The sequence below is a fragment of the Monodelphis domestica genome, chromosome 5 (genome assembly GCF_027887165.1).
Source record: "Monodelphis domestica isolate mMonDom1 chromosome 5, mMonDom1.pri, whole genome shotgun sequence".
Lineage (NCBI taxonomy): Eukaryota > Metazoa > Chordata > Mammalia > Didelphimorphia > Didelphidae > Monodelphis > Monodelphis domestica.
The window spans coordinates 86,106,721-86,127,120 of NC_077231.1; the positions used below are offsets into that span (position 1 = coordinate 86,106,721).

General features: G+C 38.9%; 1 protein-coding gene across 2 annotated transcripts in view; it reads right to left on the minus strand.

The window, feature by feature from the left end:
* Positions 1-20,400, minus strand: part of LOC103101763 (sodium-coupled monocarboxylate transporter 1-like) — a 228,164-nt gene that overhangs the window by 43,459 nt on the left and 164,305 nt on the right. For both annotated transcript variants that reach the window (XM_056798700.1, XM_007503479.3), the window contains one exon: positions 2,009-2,095. In XM_056798700.1, the coding sequence (XP_056654678.1) occupies positions 2,009-2,095 (87 nt within the window). The remainder of the gene's footprint in view (positions 1-2,008; positions 2,096-20,400) is intronic.

Consider the following 20,400-nt stretch of genomic DNA (forward strand, 5'->3'; position numbering starts at 1 on the left):
AAGGTTTTGTACAAACAAAACCAATGTAACCAAAATTTGAAGGGAAGCAACAAATTGGGAAACAATCTTCATAACAAAAAACCTCTGACAAAGGTCTAATTACTGAAATCTATAAAGAGCTAAATCAATTGTAAAAAAAAAAATCAAGCCATCCCCCAACCATAAATGGGCAAGGGAAATGAATGGGCAGTTTTCTGCCAAAGAAATCAAAATTATTAATAAGCACATGAAAAAGTGCTCTAAATCTCTGATAATCAGAGAGATATAAATCAAAACAACTCTGAGGTATCACCTTACACCTAGCAGACTGGCTAACATGATAGCAAAGGAAAGTAATTAATGTTGGAGGGGATGTGGCAAAGTTGGGACATTAATTCATTGCTGGTGGGGTTGTGAATTGATCCAACCATTCTGGAGGGCAATTTGGAACTATGCCCAAAGGACGATAAAAGAGTGTCTGCTCTTTGATAAATCCATAGCACTGCTGGGCATTGTACCCCAAAGAGATAATGGACAAAAAGGCTTGTACAAGAATATTCATAGCTGCGCTCTTTGTGGTGGCCAAAAATTGGAAAATGAGGGGATGCCCTTCAATAGGGGAATTGCTGAACAAATTGTGGTATGTTGGTGATGGAATACTATTGTATTCAAAGGAATAATAAAGTGGAGGAATTCCATGGAGACTGGAACAACCTCCAGGAAGTGATGCAGAGCGAAAGGAGCAGAACCAGGAAAACATTGTACACAGAGACTGATACACTGTGGTTCAGTATAATGTAATGGACTTCTCCATTAGTGTCAATGCAATGTCCCTGAACAATCTGCAGGGATCTTGGAGAAAAAAAACACTATTCACAAGCAGAGGACAAACTATGGGAGTAAAAACACTGAGGAAAAGCAACTGCTTGACTACAGTTGTTGAGGGGATATGATTGAGGAGAGACTCTAAATGAACACCCTAATGCAAATACCAACAACATGGAAATGGGTTTGAATCAAGGACACATATGATACCCAGTGGAAATACATGTCAGTTATGGGAGGTTTGGGGGGGAGGGGAAGAAAATGATCTTTTTTTTCCCAATGAATAATGTTTGAAAATGACAAAATAAAATAATGTTTAAAAGGGGAAAAAATCACATGAAAAAATGTTCTAAATTCCTCTTGATTAGAGAAATGCAAATTAAAACAACTCTCAAGTACCACATGACATCTATCATATTGACCAATATGAAAGTAAAGGAAAACCAATGTCAGAGGGAGTATGGCAAAATTGGGACACTAGTACATTGCTTTTGGAGTTGTGAACTGATCCAATCACACTCTGCAGAGCAATTTGAAATTATGCTCAAAGGGGTATAAAATAATGTATATGTTTTGATCCAATAATTACCATTACTAGGTCTTATCCCCAAAATATTTTTAAAATGGGTAAGTCCCTGTTCATATATGAATAAATCTAAATGCTATGCTTTTTTGTTTATCTTGCTTTTAAAAATCCCATTACATTGTATCTTAGAATCAATGTTCTGTATTGGTTCCAAGTCAGAAGAGTGGTAAGGGTTAGGCAATGAGGGTTAAGTGACCTGCCCAGGGCCACATAGCTAGGAAGTGTCTGAGATCACATTTGAACCCAGGACCTCCCATCTCTAGTTCTGGTTCTCAAGCCATGGAGCCACCTAGGTGCCCCTGTCTCTATTTCTCTTTGAGGGACTCTCATCCCATTGGTTTTTCATTGCTTTTTCTCTTAGTATATCAAACCATATAGCAATTTCCAGAGAAGAAATGCAGGAAAGGTTGTATAAAACATTAAAGACATTTCTACTAATGGATTTCATGAATAAACTGTAAAGCAATCCTTTTCTAAATGATATCTTAGAATGTTAGGAGTGTTCATGGTATTTGGGAATTTCTACTGTCATATATTTCTAATCTATCAGATGACCTTGCAGGGGGTTGCATACTTAAAAATGTAGTCATAGTAAAATGTGTATTTATGAATACTTACAGATACATTGGCAAAAGGGTTTAAAATTCCAAGAGTAAACAAGCCCAAGAGAGGTCCTCCAAGTATTCCCGTTACTCTGACAATCATCTAGGACCAGAACAAACATCATAGATTAGATATTTTACAGATTCAAAGTGAAAATTCTCTAAGAGAATACAGGACAAATTTAACAGACACATTTTCAAATGAAACTAAAATTGGGTGCTTCCAGTTAAAAACTAGAAAGTTACAGCTATGTAGTTTTAAATTCCATCTTGCAACTCAAGGATATAAATCTGACACTCGGTTACTCTCATGTTCTCCTATGGGTGCTCTCACTTCTGCAGGACAGTAAATGTTCATTTCTAGTCATAGAATATAAATGTCCATAGCTATTCAAGTTGTGGCAATTGCCTATATTGTTTTTGTGCTCATGCTTACTTCACTATCAGTTCACATACATCTTTCCTAGGTATTTCTGTATTCCTCGTTCATTGTTTTACATTGAAATGTATTTCCCTATAACAGTAAAATTTAAATACTGATCATTTATTCTTTTTTTTTTAAAGAGAAGGAAGAAGACACTCCTTGCCTTTAAGAACCTCACAATCCAGTAGAAGAAGATAATTGAAACATGCAGAAAAGTGTAGGAGGGTGAGAAAGAAATTGCTCAGCCTGGAAGCATAATGAGGTACTAAAGCTGGGGAGGAAGAGTGTCTGAGGAACTGAGTTAGACAGTTGATTTCATCTTGTTTAATGCCGAGTTACTGGAAAACATGAAGTCCAGGTGAGTGACTAGATGGAAAATAATGACATGAGTTCTCAGAGGAACCCTCTTTTATAAAGAGGTAGAGGATCAGAGAGAAGGTTTCCAATCTTTCCAGGGAGGGAGAAAATCATAGTCCAGTGATGTCAAACTTATGGCACATGTGCTAAAAAGGGGATGCAGACCCCTCTTTGTGGGTGTGCCTGAGATGGCCTGCCAGAGTTCATTACTAGAAAGCCAGAGGGACTTGGGGCAGAGGTACTCCCCTCTCCATGTACCTGAGAACAGTCCTCACTTCACTTGTCCCTCTGTCCAGCAATCAATGGGAGATTATCCTTATATCTCAATAATATATATTTCAGTTGTTCCTAAATGTTGGGATACTTTGTGGATAATATAGTCCCTGACCATAAACCTACCCATGACTCCCCGCTGCTTCTATATATCTCTGTCAGAAGAGAGTCCTTTGCATCATCCTAGAATGCACAGAGTGTGGCTGCGCCCTGGGGAGAATTTGCATACCACCAATCCTCTCTTAGTAACATTAAAAAGAACCTAGAGATCATCCCCTGAAATCTGGAGCATGAATTCTTAATTTCCAGAAGTCTCTGAACTCCCTCCCAATTTGGTGCTAGACAACCATGAGGCCATAGATTATCACCTACTGGAGAAAGGAAGAGTATATACGGTCATTAACTCTTTCTGTTGAATCAACACACTTGAATCAACAACAACAAGAGAGGTTGGGGAGAGCCTAGAAAAGATTTATCAACAAGCCAGATGGTTCCATGATGTAAACTGTAACCCAGCATCCTTTTGGGACTTCCTAAAGTCCATCTTCCCCTCAGGTACCTGGTGGTATTCCTTCTCATCCCCTTTATTCTTACATTGCTTCTTTTGCTATTTGTTAAATGCGTGGCCTCTCAACTTTCCCATTTCTAGATACAGATGTTACCTACTGAGCAATAAAGAACACCTCCACCCATGGGATACTACTGCTCCTCCTTCCATTTCTAGAAGCCCTGTGATAATCCCCACTCCATCAATATAGGACCCCGTGGCCATTCTTGACCTATGCCCCAGTATGGAACACTTCCAGAAGGCTGATGCTTCATTCTAATTCTGGTTCTGTGTCCTGTGTTATTTGAAAAGGGGAATGATATGGGTTGTCATACAGATAGGTTGCTATGAGATTTTGGGCAATTCTGGACAATCTGCATAGACCCTAAGGTCAAGGGAGCTTTCCCTTCTTGGGCATGCAGAGAACTAAATAAGTAACCTAGAGTTACTCTAGGGCTGTGATGGAGAACCTATGATGTATGTGCCAAAGATGGCACACAAAGACCTTTCTGTGGGTATATGCAGGTCTTGGTCAACTGAGAGCCTGGCTCTGCCCCTGAATACAAAGGGTGGGGCATTATAGCCTCTATCTACCATACCAGGGGATAAGCATGCTCACCCAAAAGTGGTGATCTGAGCCTGCCCCAAAGTAATGAGTCCAACCCAAAGAGGCAAGTCCAACCTAAAGAGGAGAGCCCACTCCAAAGTGGCATGCCCACCCTAAAGCTGTGAATCCACACAAAGCAGTGAGGTCACCCCAAAGTAGTGAGCTGGAGGAGCTAGAACTTGGCCCATGTCCCTCCTTCCCTCCCTCCCTCCCTGAAGCAGGGAGCACCCCTTAAGCTCAGAAGCTGCAAAGATGGCTTAGAGGGGCTCTGGCCCTGCCTCCCCAAACACAAGAGGATAGTATGGGGCCCTGGACCCTCCCAGCAGAGCTTGGCCTCACCCCCAAATGCAGGGGTGGGTAGGGCACTGCATGCAACATTATAATGGAATTTGTATTATGCTTTCCCAGCCAAAACTTTCCTACAAATATTTTGTAGCATATATAGATAGAATCCTAGATAAAGTAAGATAGTAAGATAAGAATTTATTATTTTGGTGGGATAGAAGATAGAAGAAGAATAGGAAAAGTCAGTGCACAAGCATCATGAGCTTTTATCAAAAGACTCACAAAAATCAAAACCGAGATATTGTAAAGATGGGGAGTAGAAAAAAAGAACCATTGGGGGGAAATGGAATGTTGAGAGCTTTATAGTGCTTGAGGCAGGAAGGACAGTTGGAAGCTGGACAAGGACTTCTGGGAAATTCTCCTGAGGAGAGGGGTCTTGAGTGCTGAGACCCAGAAGGGAATAGAAGGAGGAGCAACTGTTTCTCTGAGCCATTTTTCAAGACACCTTTGGAGATGTCTGTCTCTGACAGAAATCCTAACAATGCTGGTTCCTGTAAACAAACCTGTTTTCTCTGAAGACTTTCATTCCATGAATTATTGAGATACCAGACTCAATTCAGTCCAGTGAGCAGTGCTCTCTCTCCCTTTCTCTCTCTCCCATGCACTAACAGCAGACTAACAGCAACTGACAGGGGCAACTACCTAGAAATTAGGGTAAACTACAACCTCTTAACCTCTACCTACTTCTCCATTACCCCAATTCACAATTAAATCACATTGAGCAGTCTGATAGCAAATTCAACTTTATTTACATCTAGAGAGTAGAACTGCCTCCAAGTTCTTCAGATCTCAATTCCACTGTCAGACTAGTAAAAATGGGCCTCGATCAGCTAAATTGGCTTTCCCAGCCAAACAGCCTTATCTTTACCCTGTAGACTCACAGAGATAAAGATAAAAGATCTTGCCTCTTTTCTTATTAGTCTTCTCACTCCAGCCATTGCCAAAGAGTTGTCTCACTCTTCCCAAACTGCTAATCTTGTATTTACAAACGTTTTATATATTATTTACCAGGGAGCAAGGAAAAACAGCTTCCAGGTCTTGAGAGAGAGAGAGAGAGAGAGAGAGAGAGAGAGAGAGAGAGAGAGAGAGAGAGAGAGAGAGAGAGAGAGAGAGAGAGAGAGAGAGAGAGAAATTCCCAAGACTGACAGTTTGTAAACCTTAAAATTAATTAGACTTATGAATATTGGAAATTTCCCCCATTGGGAAATTTCATACTTGAAAATTACCTGTTGATAGTGGGAACTCTGTTGAAATGTGAAACTCCTTGGTATGGGAGGATCCTTCTCCTCTCTACTTGAGACTACTTTAGGACAGAAACCTTTTGCTAAACAATGGAAAGGGCTTTGACCTATGCTTAAGCATAGAACAGGAAGTTCTTTGAGTCATGATTGATTTTAGAATTGATACAATAGAGATACTTGGAATGACAGAATTAGGTCTTGGAAACCTCAATCTCCACCCTACTCAGGGTAACAGGATTTAGGAAGGGCTGCAGCAAAGTTCAAGATTTAATTATTTGAGAATATGACCTTCAACAGACATGTGCAAAGAGGACAGACCTCTGGGTGGTCCTGGGTTAAGCTAGAGCCACCATTGGCACAGGGGAGACATCAACAGTGATTGGTAGATGTGAGAACTGAGGGTAGGGAACTTAGATTTTTCCTTAAAGATAGCAGAGTCTGAGGACTCAGGAATTTCTTGCTCTCTGAAGATTCTCTTGGAGATTGGCTTTCTCTGAAGGAGGCTGGAGGTGGAGGCCCTGAGACTATTTCTCCATTTTGGTCACGTGAGTGATAGGGACTGATCTCTTTCTTTGCCCAGCCTAAGCAGAGGGGGTATTTAAGCCCTATTCCCTTCTCTCCCCTTTCTCTCTCTCTCTCTCTCTCTCTCTCTCTCTCTCTCTCTCTCTCTCTCTCTCTCTCTCTCTCTCTCTCTCTCTCTCTCTCTCTCTCTCTCTAATACCTTTCTTCCTCCTGTTTGTAATTAAAAACTCCATAAAAGGTTGACTGCTGACTTGAGTTTTCATTTAGGAATTACATAGCTGAATTCCTTGGCGAACTTAAATTAATATATATCAGTCTTTTAAAGTGATTTCCATATCACATATATCCATATCCCGTGTGGCTGACCACACGGGAGTCTAAAGAACTCTCAATAAACTTCTGAATTTCCTTGTCTTTTTACTCTACCTTCTCACCACTTAGTCCCTTTTAACAGCAAACTTGGTTTAAAGACACAGCTGCTAGAACACGTGAGTATAAAAACCTTTTTCTCTCTTCTCTTTTCTCCTTAAGTTAAATTGGAATCAGCAGTTTTTCTTTTTCTTCCCTTTAATCTTAAGGGACAGCTGGGTAGGTCAGTGGATTGAGAGCCAGGCCTAGAGACAGAAGGTCCTAGGTTCAAATCGGACCTCAGATACTTCCCAGCTGTGTGACTCTGATAGTTATATAGAAAACAGCTGCTTTAAATCTCAGCAACAGGACCCTAAAGTCCTGGCTGGAAGAGCTGTTTCTAAATATCCTTTTCCTTAAGGAACAACTTCCTACATTAAAAAAAAAAACCTGTGGAAAGTTGTTTTTTCCTTTGCCCTGCCCCCCACGTGTCTTGTGAAGACTGTTAGAGAAATAATTACAATAACAATATATAATATATAAATGAGTACTACATTCTTTGACATTTATATGGCAGCTGAAGAATTAGGGGCATTGAGGAATGCAGGATACCTCCAAATTTTTATGTTAATAGGTACTGTCATTTTTGTACTCCTCAATACTATATTTAGAGATGCTAAAATAAAAAATATTGAGGATTAAATAGAAAAAATTGAGGATAAAATTCAAGCCCAATTAGAAGATCTAAAATGTTTCTTACAGGATCAATTGGCAAACACCCACTCTACCAGAAACAGACCTGTTTCTGAACTTTTGAATGAGGAAATTTCCTTCCCTAAAATAGAGATGGAAAACACCTTCCCTATAGCCCAGTTAACAGACTGCTTCTCTCATATAGTGCAAATCTTGACTGAATTTAATCCCCAAAAACCTTCCCCTGCAATCCCAGTTTCTCATGTTCCCTCTCCTACAGAAAACCAAATTCCAACACAAAGGAGATCTTGTCCTCCTAGAGAAACCTGTCCTTGTCAAACTGACCCACAGGTAAAAATTCAACTAGAGGCCTGTTTCCTCTAAGAGAAGCACCTGAAATAGGATGGAATGGGGATGTGGTGACTTTAAGACATAGGATACCATTTACTCCCCAAGAAATAAATGAATTTATATGAAATATCCCCACATATGAACAAGATCCTTTTCTAGTAGCAAAAAAGATGGGAGACATATTTTTTCAGTATAATCCTTCTTACAAGGACATTGAGAACTTGCTACAGGCTTTTTTAACTGAACGTGAAAAAAATAAAATAATTGCTCATGTCAACAAAACCCGGGGGCTTAATGCAGCACATTGGCCATCGCAGGATCCTGAATGGGACTATAACAATCCTGAGGATTATCTACAACTATACTGTTGTAGAGAGGCCATCCTCGACTTCCAGTCAAGATGGCGGCTTAGAGAAAGCTAAAGTTCAGATCTCCGGAAAACCCTTCCCGACCGATCTCAAACTATAAGCTCCTAAGGAGCCGAAATTCAAAACGATCAGCAGCACAGACCCCGGGAATCCTCCTCCTGGACCTGGACCTGGACCAAAAGGTACGGCCCCCCTCAAAATCCAGAACCCGAGATCACTCGGACCTAAGGGGTAGGAGCACAGAGTCCAAGGCTCTGGGAAGCCGCAGCCCCGCCCTGCTCAGAGAGCAGGGTCATCTGAAACAACAGCAACGCTTAGGGCCTTCTATCTGAGTCCCAGTGAAAGTCACTGCCCTTGTAGCTCCCCCCGCAGAGAGCAGGTTCGTCTGAAACAACAGCAACTCTCAGGGCCTTCTATCTGAGTCCCAGTGAAAGTCACTGCCCTCAGCTCCGGGAAGCTGCAGCCCATACCCCGGCAGAGAGCAGGGTCGTCTGAAACAACAGCAACCCTCAGGGTGGGCAAGACAGCCTCACAGGCTGGATCCTTCTATTGGAATCTCAGTGAAAGTCACTGCCCTCAGCTCCTGGAAGCCGCAGCCCATACCCTGGCAGAAAGCAGGGTTGTCTGAAACAACAGCAACCCTCAGGGTGGACAAGACAGCCTCACAGGCTGGATCCTTCTATCAGAGTCCCAGTGAAAGTCACTGCCCTCGGAGCTCCCGGAAGTCGTGGCCCATCCCCCCGCAGAGAGCAGGGTCATCTGAAACAACAGTAACCCTCAGGGCCGACAAAACAGCCTCATGGCCAGCTATTCTGAAGGCAACTTCTGGAAAGCAACCCAACCCAGTGCAGTCGAGCGGGCACCTTAGCAGCAGGGAAGCAGATAGAGCCAGGGGAGAGTGTGGCCCCCTGGTCCGACCCTTCCATTCCAGTTCCAGTGAAAGTCATTGCCCATACTCAATTTAACCCAGGGAAAGCTCATAGAATGCACAATCTGCCCAGGACTAAAGCCTCTGAACACCAGACAGAGATAAGAAAAACTAATCCTCCCCATTCAGAGATGGCAAACTCCACAGAAGCACAGAAGCCCCAAAATCCCAAGAAAAATAAGAAGAAAGGGGAGACTTTGGACACATTCTATGGAACCAAAATACAAAATACAGAGGGGATAGAAGACGATATGCAAGAAAATGCTCCAAAAGCTTCCAAAGAAAATGGAAACTCTCCACAAACACATGAAGAATTTGAATCAGAAATGACCAAAAAGATGGAAGCCTTCTGGGAGGAAAAGTGGGAAATAATGCAAAAAAAAATTCACGCATCTACAAAAGCAGTTTGAATCAAAGTGAAAAGGAAAACCAGGCTTTAAAGGCCAGAATCAGGCAGCTGGAAGACAACGATCATGTAAAAGAGCAAGAATTAATAAAGCAAAGCCAAAATACCAAGAAATTAGAAGAGAACATAAAATATCTCACCGACAAGGTGACAGACCTGAAAAATAGAGGGAGAAGACATAATTTAAGAATAATTGGACTTCCAGAAAAGCCAGAAATAAACACCAAACTCAACATCGTGATACAAGATATAATCAAAGAAAATTGCCCAGCGATTCTAGAACAAGGGGGCAATACAGCCACTGACAGAGCTCACAGAACACCTTCTACACTAAACCCCCAAAAGACAACTCCCAGGAATGTAATTGCCAAATTCCAAAGCTATCAAACAAAAGAAAAAATCCTACAGGAAGCTAGAAAAAGACAATTTAGATATAAAGGAATGCCAATCAGAGTCACACAAGACCTTGCAAGTTCTACTCTGAATGATCATAAGGCATGGAACATGATCTTCAGAAAGGCAAGAGAGCTGGGTCTTCAACCAAGAATCAGCTACCCAGCAAAACTGACTATATACTTCCAAGGGAAAGTATGGGCATTCAACAAAATAGAAGACTTCCAACTTTTTGCAAAGAAAAGACCAGAGCCCTGTGGAAAGTTTGATACCGAAAAACAAAGAGCAAGGAATACCTGAAAAGGTAAATATTAAGGAAAGGGGAAAAATGTTATCTTCTTCTTTTACTCAAACTCTCTTCTATAAGGACTACATCTCTATCAAACAACGTATACTAACATGTGGGGGAAATGTAATGTATAAATATGAGGAAAAGAAAGACCAAATAGAATAATCTTTTTCACACAAAGATTCACATGGGAAGGGGAGGGGAAGAAAACTCCTATAAGAAGGAGAGGAAGAGAGGGTTTTTTTTACTTAAACCTTAATCTCAGGGAATTCAACTCTGAGAGGGAAAAACATCCAGATCCATTGGGATTTTGAATTCTATCTTACCCAACATGGGTAGGGAGAAGGGAAAACCAAGCGGGGGAGGTGGAGAGGGAAAACAAAAAGGGAAGGAAAGAGAGGGGGGAGGGCGAGGGAACAAAAAGAGAGGGACTAAAAAGGGAAACATCAAGGGAGGGGACAAGGGGGACTGATTCAAAGTAAATCACTGGACTAAAAGGTAGAGCCGAAGAAGAAAAGGTTAGAATTAGGGAAGGCTATCAAAATGCCAGGGAGTCCACAAATGACAATCATAACCTTGAACGTGAATGGGATGAACTCACCCATAAAACATAGACGAATAGCAGAATGGATTAGAATCCAAAACCCTACCATATGATGTCTTCAAGAAACACACATGAGGCGGGTTGACACCCACAAGGTCAGAATTAAAGGATGTAGTAAGACCTTCTGGGCCTCAACTGACAGAAAGAAGGCAGGAGGGGTAATCATGATATCTGATAAAGCCAAAGCAAAAATAGACCTGATCAAAAGGGACAGGGAAGGTAATTATATTTTGTTAAAAGGGACTTTAGACAATGAGGAAATATCATTAATCAACAAGTATGCACCAAATAATATAGCACCCAAATTTCTAATGGAGAAACTAGGAGAATTGAAGGAAGAACTAGACTGTAAAACCATATTAGTGGGAGACTTACACCAACCATTATCAAATTTAGATAAATCAAATCAAAAAATAAATAAGAAAGAGGGAAAAGAAGTGAATTAAATCTTAGAAAAATTAGAATTAATAGACATATGGAGAAAAATAAATAGGGATAAAAAGGAATACACCTTCTTCTCAGCATCACATGGCACATTCACAAAAATTGACCATACATTAGGTCACAGAAACATAGCACACAAATGCAGAAAAGCAGAAATAATGAATGCAGCCTTCTCAGATCACAAGGTAATAAAAATAACGATTAGTAATGTTACATTGAAAACCAAATCTAAACCAATTGGAAATTAAACAAAATGATACTCCAAAACCGTTTAGTTAAAGAAGAAATCATAGAAACAATTAATAATTTCATCGAGGAAAATGACAATGGTGAGACATCCTTTCAAACCTTTTGGGATGCAGCCAAAGAGGTAATCAGAGGTAAATTCATATACCTGAATGCTTGTATTAACAAACTAGGGAGATCAGAGATCAATCAATTGGAAATGCAAATGAAAAAATTCAAAACCGATCAAATTAAAACCCCCCAGCAGAAAACCAAATTAGAAATCCTAAAAATTAAGGGAGAAATTAATAAAATCGAAAGTGATAGAACTATTGATTTAATAAATAAGACAAGAAGCTGGTACTTTGAAAAAACAAACAAAATAGACAAAGTACTGGTCAATCTAATTAAAAAAAGGAAGGAAGAAAAGCAAATTCACAGCATTAAAGATGAAAAGGGGGACAGCACCTCTGATGAAGAGGAAATTAAGGCAATCATTAGAAATTACTTTGCCCAATTATATGGCAATAAATACACCAATTTAGGAGATATGGATGAATATATACAAAAATACAAACTGCCTAGACTAACAGAAGAGGAAATGGAATTCGTAAATAATCCCATATCAGAAATTGAAATCCAACAAGCCATCAAAGAACTTCCTAAGAAAAAATACCCAGGGCCTGATGGATTCACCAGTGAATTCTATCAAACATTCAGAGAACAGTTAATCCTAATACTATACAAACTATTTCACATAATAAGCAAAGAGGGAGTTCTACCAAACTCCTTTTACGACACAAACATGGTACTGATTCCAAAACCAGGCAGGTCAAAAACAGAGAAAGAAAACTATAGACCAATCTCGCTAATGAATATAGATGCAAAAATCTTAAATAGGATACTAGCAAAAAGACTCCAGCAAGTGATCAGAAGGATCATTCACCATGATCAAGTAGGATTTATACCAGGGATGCAGGGCTGGTTCAACATAAGGAAAACTATCCACATAATTGACCACATCAACAAGCAAACCAGCAAGAACCACATGATTATCTCAATAGATGCAGAAAAAGCATTTGATAAAATACAACACCCATTCCTATTAAAACACTAGAAAGCATAGGAATAGAAGGGTCATTCCTAAAAATAATAAACAGTATATATCCAAAACCACCAGCTAATATAATCTGCAATGGGGATAAACTAGACGCATTCCCAATAAGATCAGGAGTGAAACAAGGATGCCCATTATCACCTCTATTATTTGACATTGTATTAGAAACACTAGCAGTAGCAATTAGAGAAGAAAAAGAAATTGAAGGCATCAAAATAGGCAAGGAGGAGACCAAGTTATCACTCTTTGCAGATGACATGATGGTCTACTTAAAGAATCCTAGAGATTCAACCAAAAAGCTAATTGAAATAATCAACAACTTTAGCAAAGTTGCAGGATACAAAATAAACCCACATAAATCATCAGCTTTTCTATATATCTCCAACACGGCTCAGCAGCAAAAACTAGAAAGAGAAATCCCATTCAAAATCACCTTAGAGAAAATAAAATACCTAGGAATCTATCTCCTGAGACAAACACAGGATCTATATGAATACAACTACAAAACACTCCCCACACAACTAAAACTAGACTTGAACAATTGGAAAAATCATTAACTGCTCATGGATAGGACGAGCCAATATAATAAAAATGACCATCCTACCCAAACTTATTTATCTCTTTAGTGCCATACCCATTGAACTACCAAAATACTTCTTCACTGATTTAGAGAAAGAACATAACAAAGTTCATTTGGAAGAACAAAAGATCAAGGATATCCAGGGAAATAATGAAAAAGACACATATGTTGGGGGCCTTGCAGTCCCTGACCTAAAACTATATTACAAAGCAGCAGTCATCAAAACAATTTGGTACTGGCTAAGAAACAGAAAGAAAGATCAGTGGAATAGACTGGGGGAAAGCAACCTCAGCAAGACAGTATACGATAAACCCAGGGAATCTAGATTTTGGGACAAAAATCCACTATTCGATAAAAACTGCTGGGAAAATTGGAAGACAGTGTGGGAGAGACTAGGAATAGATCAACACCTCACAACCTACACCAAGATAAATTCAAAATGGGTGAGTGACCTAAACATAAAGAACGAAACCATAAGTATATTGGGTAAACACAGAATAGTATACATGCCAGACCTTTGGGAGGGGAAAGGCTTTAAAACCAAGCAAGACATAGAAAGAATCACAAAATGTAAAATAAATAATTTTGACTACATCAAACTAAAAAGCTTTTGTACAAACAAAAGCAATGTAACTAAAATCAGAAGGGAAACAACAAATTGGGAAAAAATCTTCATAGAAACCTCTGACAAAGGTTTAATTACTCATATTTATAAAGAGCTAAATCAATTGTACAAAAAATCAAGCCATTCTCCAATTGATAAATGGGCAAGGGACATGGATAGGCAGTTCTCAGATAAAGAAATCAAAACTATTAATAAGCACATGAAGAAGTGCTCTAAATCTCTTATAATCAGAGAGATGCAAATCAAAACAACTCTGAGGTATCACCTCACACCTAGTAGATTGGCTAACATAACAGCAAAGTAAAGTAATGAATGCTGGATGGGATCTGGCAAAGTAGGGACATTAATTCATTGCTGGTGGAGTTGTGAACTGATCCAACCATTCTGGAGGGGAATTTGGAACTATGCCCAAAGGGCGACAAAAGAATATCTACCCTTTGATCCAGCCATAGCACTGCTGGGTCTGTACCCCAAAGAGATAATGGAAAAAAAGACTTGTACAAAAATATTCATAGCTATGCTCTTTTTGGTGGCCAAAAACTGGAAAACGAGGGGATGTCCATCAATTGGGGAATGGCTGAACAAATTGTGGTATATGTTGGTGATGGAATACTATTGTGCTCAAAGGAATAATAAAGTTGAGGAATTCCATGGAGACTGGAACAACCTCCAGGAACTGATGCAGAGCGAGAGGAGCAGAACCAGGAGAACATTGTACACAGAGACTAATACACTGTGGTATAATTGAACGTAATGGACTTCTCCATTAGTGGCGGTGTAATGTCCCTGAATAATTTACAGGGATCTAGGAGAAAAAAAAACACTATTCCTAAGCAAAGGATAAACTATGGGAGTGGAAACACCGAGGAAAAGCAACTGCCTGAATACAATGGTTGAGGGGACATGACAGAGGAGAGACTCTAAATGAACACTCTAATGCAAATATTATCAACATGGCAATGGGTTCAAATCAAGAAAACATGTAATGCCCAGTGGATTTGCGCATCGGCTATGGGAGGTGGGGGAGGTGGGGGTGAGGAAAAGAAAATGATCTATGTCTTTAATGAATAATGCTTGGAAATGATCAAATAAAATATAATAAAAAAAGAGAGAGAGAGAGGCCATCCTCATGGCAATGAAGGAATTTGCAGACAGTACAGATAAGTGGATAAAACTTGAAAAAAATTTAACAAAAAGGAAGAAGAAACACCCTCCAGATTAATGGATAGAATAATCGAGTTTGGGGACAGATACTTAGTTTGGGACCTAACTAAAGAAGCTAGCTTAAGAGAAGCTAGAAGGATCTTTGTCAATAACTCTTGCAAAGAAATTAAGAAATATTTTAGAACACAATGCCCAAGATGGTCAGATATGGACCTTGAAGACTTGTGAAAACAGCTATATATGTTTTAAAGGGAAACAAAGAAAAGGAGGAAGAAAATAATGATGACATGGAGGAAATGAAGAAAAAATGAGATATATAATAGATAGGATAACTAAATTAGAAAATGGGCATGATAATGAATCAACGACAATTGTCCCTCTCCAGAAATCCAATTATCAATCCATTACTTGCCACTTCTGTGAGAAGAAGGGCCACAAAATGATGGAATGTAGAACCTTTCTTAAGATGATTGGAAGGAATACACAGTTTAATAATAGCTTTAGAAATAATATCTTTAGAAATGATGATAATGGTCATAGAAACCAGAATTCTAGAAATTATCATAATGACTATGTAAATAACTATAATGAATATAGAAATAAGAACTTTAGAAACCAGAATTATAGAAATAGGAAATGGGGAAAATAATGACAATGCTCCAAATGAAGAAAATTATAATGATAATGAACAGCAACAATATATGAGAAATAGAGCACGTCCAAAAAATACTCGAGGTACTAATGACCCTCAGAGAGGTGCCCTTCAGGGGGGTGCCCAAGGAATATCCCAAACACAATTATGGTGTCTGGGGGGGCCTGGGGCACAGGAATCAGAGGATACAACCTTTGATTTCCAGGAACCTGATGTCCTACTACCCATTGTCCCTATCCACTGCCCTCCCCATACTAATGAACCCCATGTTACCTTAAAGGTGGATAACACCTATTATGATTGTCTATTAGACACCGGAGCTTCCTGGTCTGTACTAAAGAGAACACCTGATTTACAATGTTATTCTGTTGGCTCAGAGAATGTAATGGGGATATCAGGAATAACCCAAAGAGTTAAAAGACTTCCTCCTAGAATGGTGTCTGTAGGACCCCTAGAGGTACAACATTCCTTCCTTTTGATGCCTGACTCCCCTTTAAATTTGGTGGGGAGAGACCTTCTATGCAAACTCAGAGCCACAATAACCTGCTCCCCAGATGGTTGATTATCATTAGAAGTACCAGAGGAATCTTTAAATTTACTCCCTCTAATTCTCTCAGAGAGTCAGGAGAAAAAAGAGCATTCTGTCTTTGCAATACCTAAAGATATACCAGAGTCTCTTTGGGCCACATCTTCTTCCGATGTAGGCTTACTTAAGTTGGCTGTTCCTGTGCAGATAAAAACTAAATCTAGCCCACCTCCTTCTATCCCTCAGTGTCCCCTCTCAAAGGAGGCAATTGAGGTCATTACACCAGTTATTAACTCATTAATAGAACAGGGAATAATAATCCCTTGAAAATCTGAATATAACACTATGTCTATTCTGCCAATTAAAAAAACAAAAAGAGAGCCCGATGGCAAGCACCTCTATAGATTCATACAGGATCTAAGGGCAGTGAATAATCATGTTATAAAGAGACATTCCATAGTTTCTAACATACATACTATCATTTCATCTATTCCTAGCACAGCTACATACTTTACAGTAGTAGACTTGTGTTCAGCTTTCTTTTCCATACCTATACATGAGAACTCCAGGCATATTTTTGCTTTCACCTGGAAGGGCTCACAATATACCTGGTGTCGGCTGCCACAGGGTTATGTCGAAAGTCCGAGCTTATTTGAGCAAATTTTGAACCAAGACACAGACAATATAACATTTAAAAATAGCAAATTAATCAAATATGTAGATGATCTACTCTTGACTTCAACAGATGCAAAAACATGTCAAGAATATAGCAAACACCTTCTTTTGGAATTGCACAAAAGAGGACATATAATCTCTAAGGATAAAGTTCAGTGGTGTCTCCAAAAAGTAGAATATTTGGGATTCATCTTGACTGCGGGTGCTCATTATATTTTTCCAAAACAAATTGAGAATATTCAAAAATTAAGTGCTCCTACTACTAAGAAACAGTTGAGAGCAATTTTAGGAGCAACAGGGTTTTGCAGACAATGGATTCCTTGCTATGGGGAAATTACTAAACCCCTTATAGCATTAACAAAGGATTCGGTTCCTGAACCCCTCAAATTAGAGCCTGAACACCTGTCAGCTCTAACAGATCTAAAAAAGGCTATCATGTCTGCCCCTGCTCTAGGCATCCCAGATTACAACAAGCAATTTACTTTATATGTGCATGAGTGAAGAGGAGTAGCCTCTAGCATATTAACTCAGACTTTGGGACCTTCTCAGCACCCAATTGCTGATTATTCTGCCCAACTGGACCCAGTAGCAGCAGGAGCACCACCATGTCTTAGAGGAGTAGCTGCTACAGCCTTACTAGTAAAAAAAATGTTAATTTAGTATTGAGATGTCCATTAACAATAATGTGCCCACATGAGATTGAAGCATTATCGGTAAAACATAGAACACAGGCATTCTCAGATCAGAGAATTACAAGTTATGAAATAACCTTATTAAATAGTGAAAACATTACCTTAAAATGTTGTACTACTCTTAACCCTGCCAACTTGCTTCCAGATTTACCTACTTTAGGAGAACCATTACATAATTGTGAAACATTAGTGTCCATGGCAGAAAAGCCTCAAGATAATCTCTTGGACACTCCCTTAGACAATGCAAATCTGATTTTATTTACTGATGGTTCCTCTTTTATGAGGGATTGCATACGTTACACTGGAGCTGCCGTAGTCTCAGAATTTGCCACTGAATGGTCAGCTTCACTACCTTCTAACATTAGCGCTCAAGGAGCAGAACTCATAGCTCTAAAACAAGCTTGTATAATTGCTAAGGATAAAAAAGCAACAATTTATATGGATTCTAGATATGCTTTTGGCATTTGTCACTCAGTCGGGATGCTATGGCTCCAGAGAGGATTTTTAACCTCAGCTGGAAAATCCATAGCTAATGCAGAAATTATTAATGAAATTCTTTCTGCTCTCAAACTGCCTAAAGCCCTAGCTGTCGTTCATTGCTCTGCCCATACAGGTGGCTCTGACCCTGTCTCTAGAGGAAATGACAGAGCAGATGCCGCTGCAAAACTAGCAGCCATAGAAGGACCTGGATTAATTTTAACATTAACAACCACTGATAATATAAATTTATCACTTTCCTATAATGAAAAGGAAGTGGAAAAATGGAAACAAAAATTTAAAGCAAAACAGATTAATGGAGTATGGGTGTCATCTGAAGGAAAACCTCTGCTCCCTAGAAGTTTCTATAACCAAATTTGCCAATCTATTCATAAAAATGCTCATTTTGGCACCCAGGGCATCGTGGACTCTGTCAAGAGAGTATGGATAGCCCCTGGTATAACTACTATAGCCTCTAAAGTATGTTCAGCCTGCCCTATCTGCCAGGCATATAACCAACATGCATATCGTGGAAAAGCCTTTGGGGGATGTCCTCTGGCTTACACACCTTTTGAACATCTACAGATAGATTTCATAACAATGCCAAAGGCTGGATGTTATAAATTTTGTCTGGTCATAGTAGATCAACTAACCAGATGGTTGGAAGCATTTCCTACGACCCGAGCCACAGCAGATTTTGTTGCAAAGATACTTTTAAAGGAAATTATTCCTCATTTTGGCCTGCCAGCACGTATTGACTCCGATTGGGGGAGTCATTTTGTGAATTCTGTCTTAAACCAAATATATTCTTGCTTGGGGATAACTCCCAAATTCCATGTTCCATATCACCCCCAGAGCTCAGGCCGAGTGGAGAGGATGAATAAAGAACTTAAGACTATGATTGGCAAAGTATGCACTGAGACCCATTTAAAATGGCCTGAAATTCTCCCTCTGGCCCTATTTTATCTTAGAAGCATGCCTAGAGGAGACTTACATATTTCACCATTTGAGATGCTTTTTGGACACCCGCCTATACAGGCTAAGTCTTTCTCCCCGGCTTATACATCGCTATTAGGGGGAGATATTACTATTGCTTCCTATATACAGGAGTTACAGCACAAACTACGTGAACTTCATGAATCTGGAGCTGCAGTACAAGCTGGACCATTAGACTTTTCTCTACATGACCTGAACCTAGGAGATAAAGTTTATATTAAGAATTTCAAGTGACCTGGAGCAACTCAACCTTCATGGGAAGGACCATCCCAAATATTATTAACTACTCCAACATCTATAAAGATTGGAGAAAGGGAGTCTTGGATTCACTGCTCACATGTGAAGAAAGCATCTTCTGCTGAGACTGATTGACTGTATCCTATCATAAATATTGTGACTCTATCTTATCATATGAATTGGAGATAATAATCCATAGACAAATGGATGATGTTTTTTCAATAACACATTGAATTACTGATTTTTTTCTTATTTTTCTTATTTCTTTTCTTTTATTTTTTGATCAGAATATTTTATTTTTCTCATTTTTTGTACTGAAGGTACACATAATTAATATTAATATTATTTTTTCCTGCAGTTATACAAGTTAATATATATACTCTTGCTATAATATCAATATATGCCTAAAAGCTTTAAATTATGGGAACCTGCCATTTATTGATAAAATATTATAGGACTGTGATTAATGTTTGTGTCTGATTCCAGGAAAAGGGATAAAAACAAGGAGCACGACTAAACCTGAATAGTGCCAATAGAGCACACAAGAAATATTAAAGTGAGACTCGAGGTTGCGAAGCTTAACTTATGTTTAAGTCGTAGGACTTCCTTGTATCTACACTCTTTTCGAAGTACTCAAACAAGTACAAAGCTTGACTATCATGCTGGCTCCCTATATCCCTGAGAATGACAAAAAAATCAGATGAGGGAATGACATTTCCCCATCAAAATAGAATTCTAATTCTTTTCTTCTTATATTATGGCAACTTCCTGTAGTCTTGGCTACAAATGGCTAATTGAAATATTACTGCATTCTGTCCTACATATTTGTGGGATAGAAATTACTTTAAACTGGACCTATACAAGGCCTATTTTGAATTGTTCTTATATTTTTTATTGTTTTTCTATTCTTTTGATAATTGACACATACACCCCCATAACTGAACATTGCATTCTGAGCTAAACTTGATATTTTTAATACTTATTTCAGGGGGGATTGTATTTTAATTTAAAATCTAAGCATTTTTGAATTTTTGTTTGAGATTGTATTTTTATAAAAATCCAAGAATTTTGAATTTTGTTTAAGATTTTACTTTTATAAAAATTCAAGATTTTGATTTTGTTAGAGAAAAGACCTTCAAGAAAGAAGCTTCAAACTTTTATATCCAGAGAATGAACTGTTGCAGAAAGATGCTGGAAAACCTACACTTCATCAAGAAGATCAAGAATGAACTTTGGATATGATTGATTGGACTGAATTTTTGATTGAACATTTATTATAAATGTACACATTTATGCCAAATG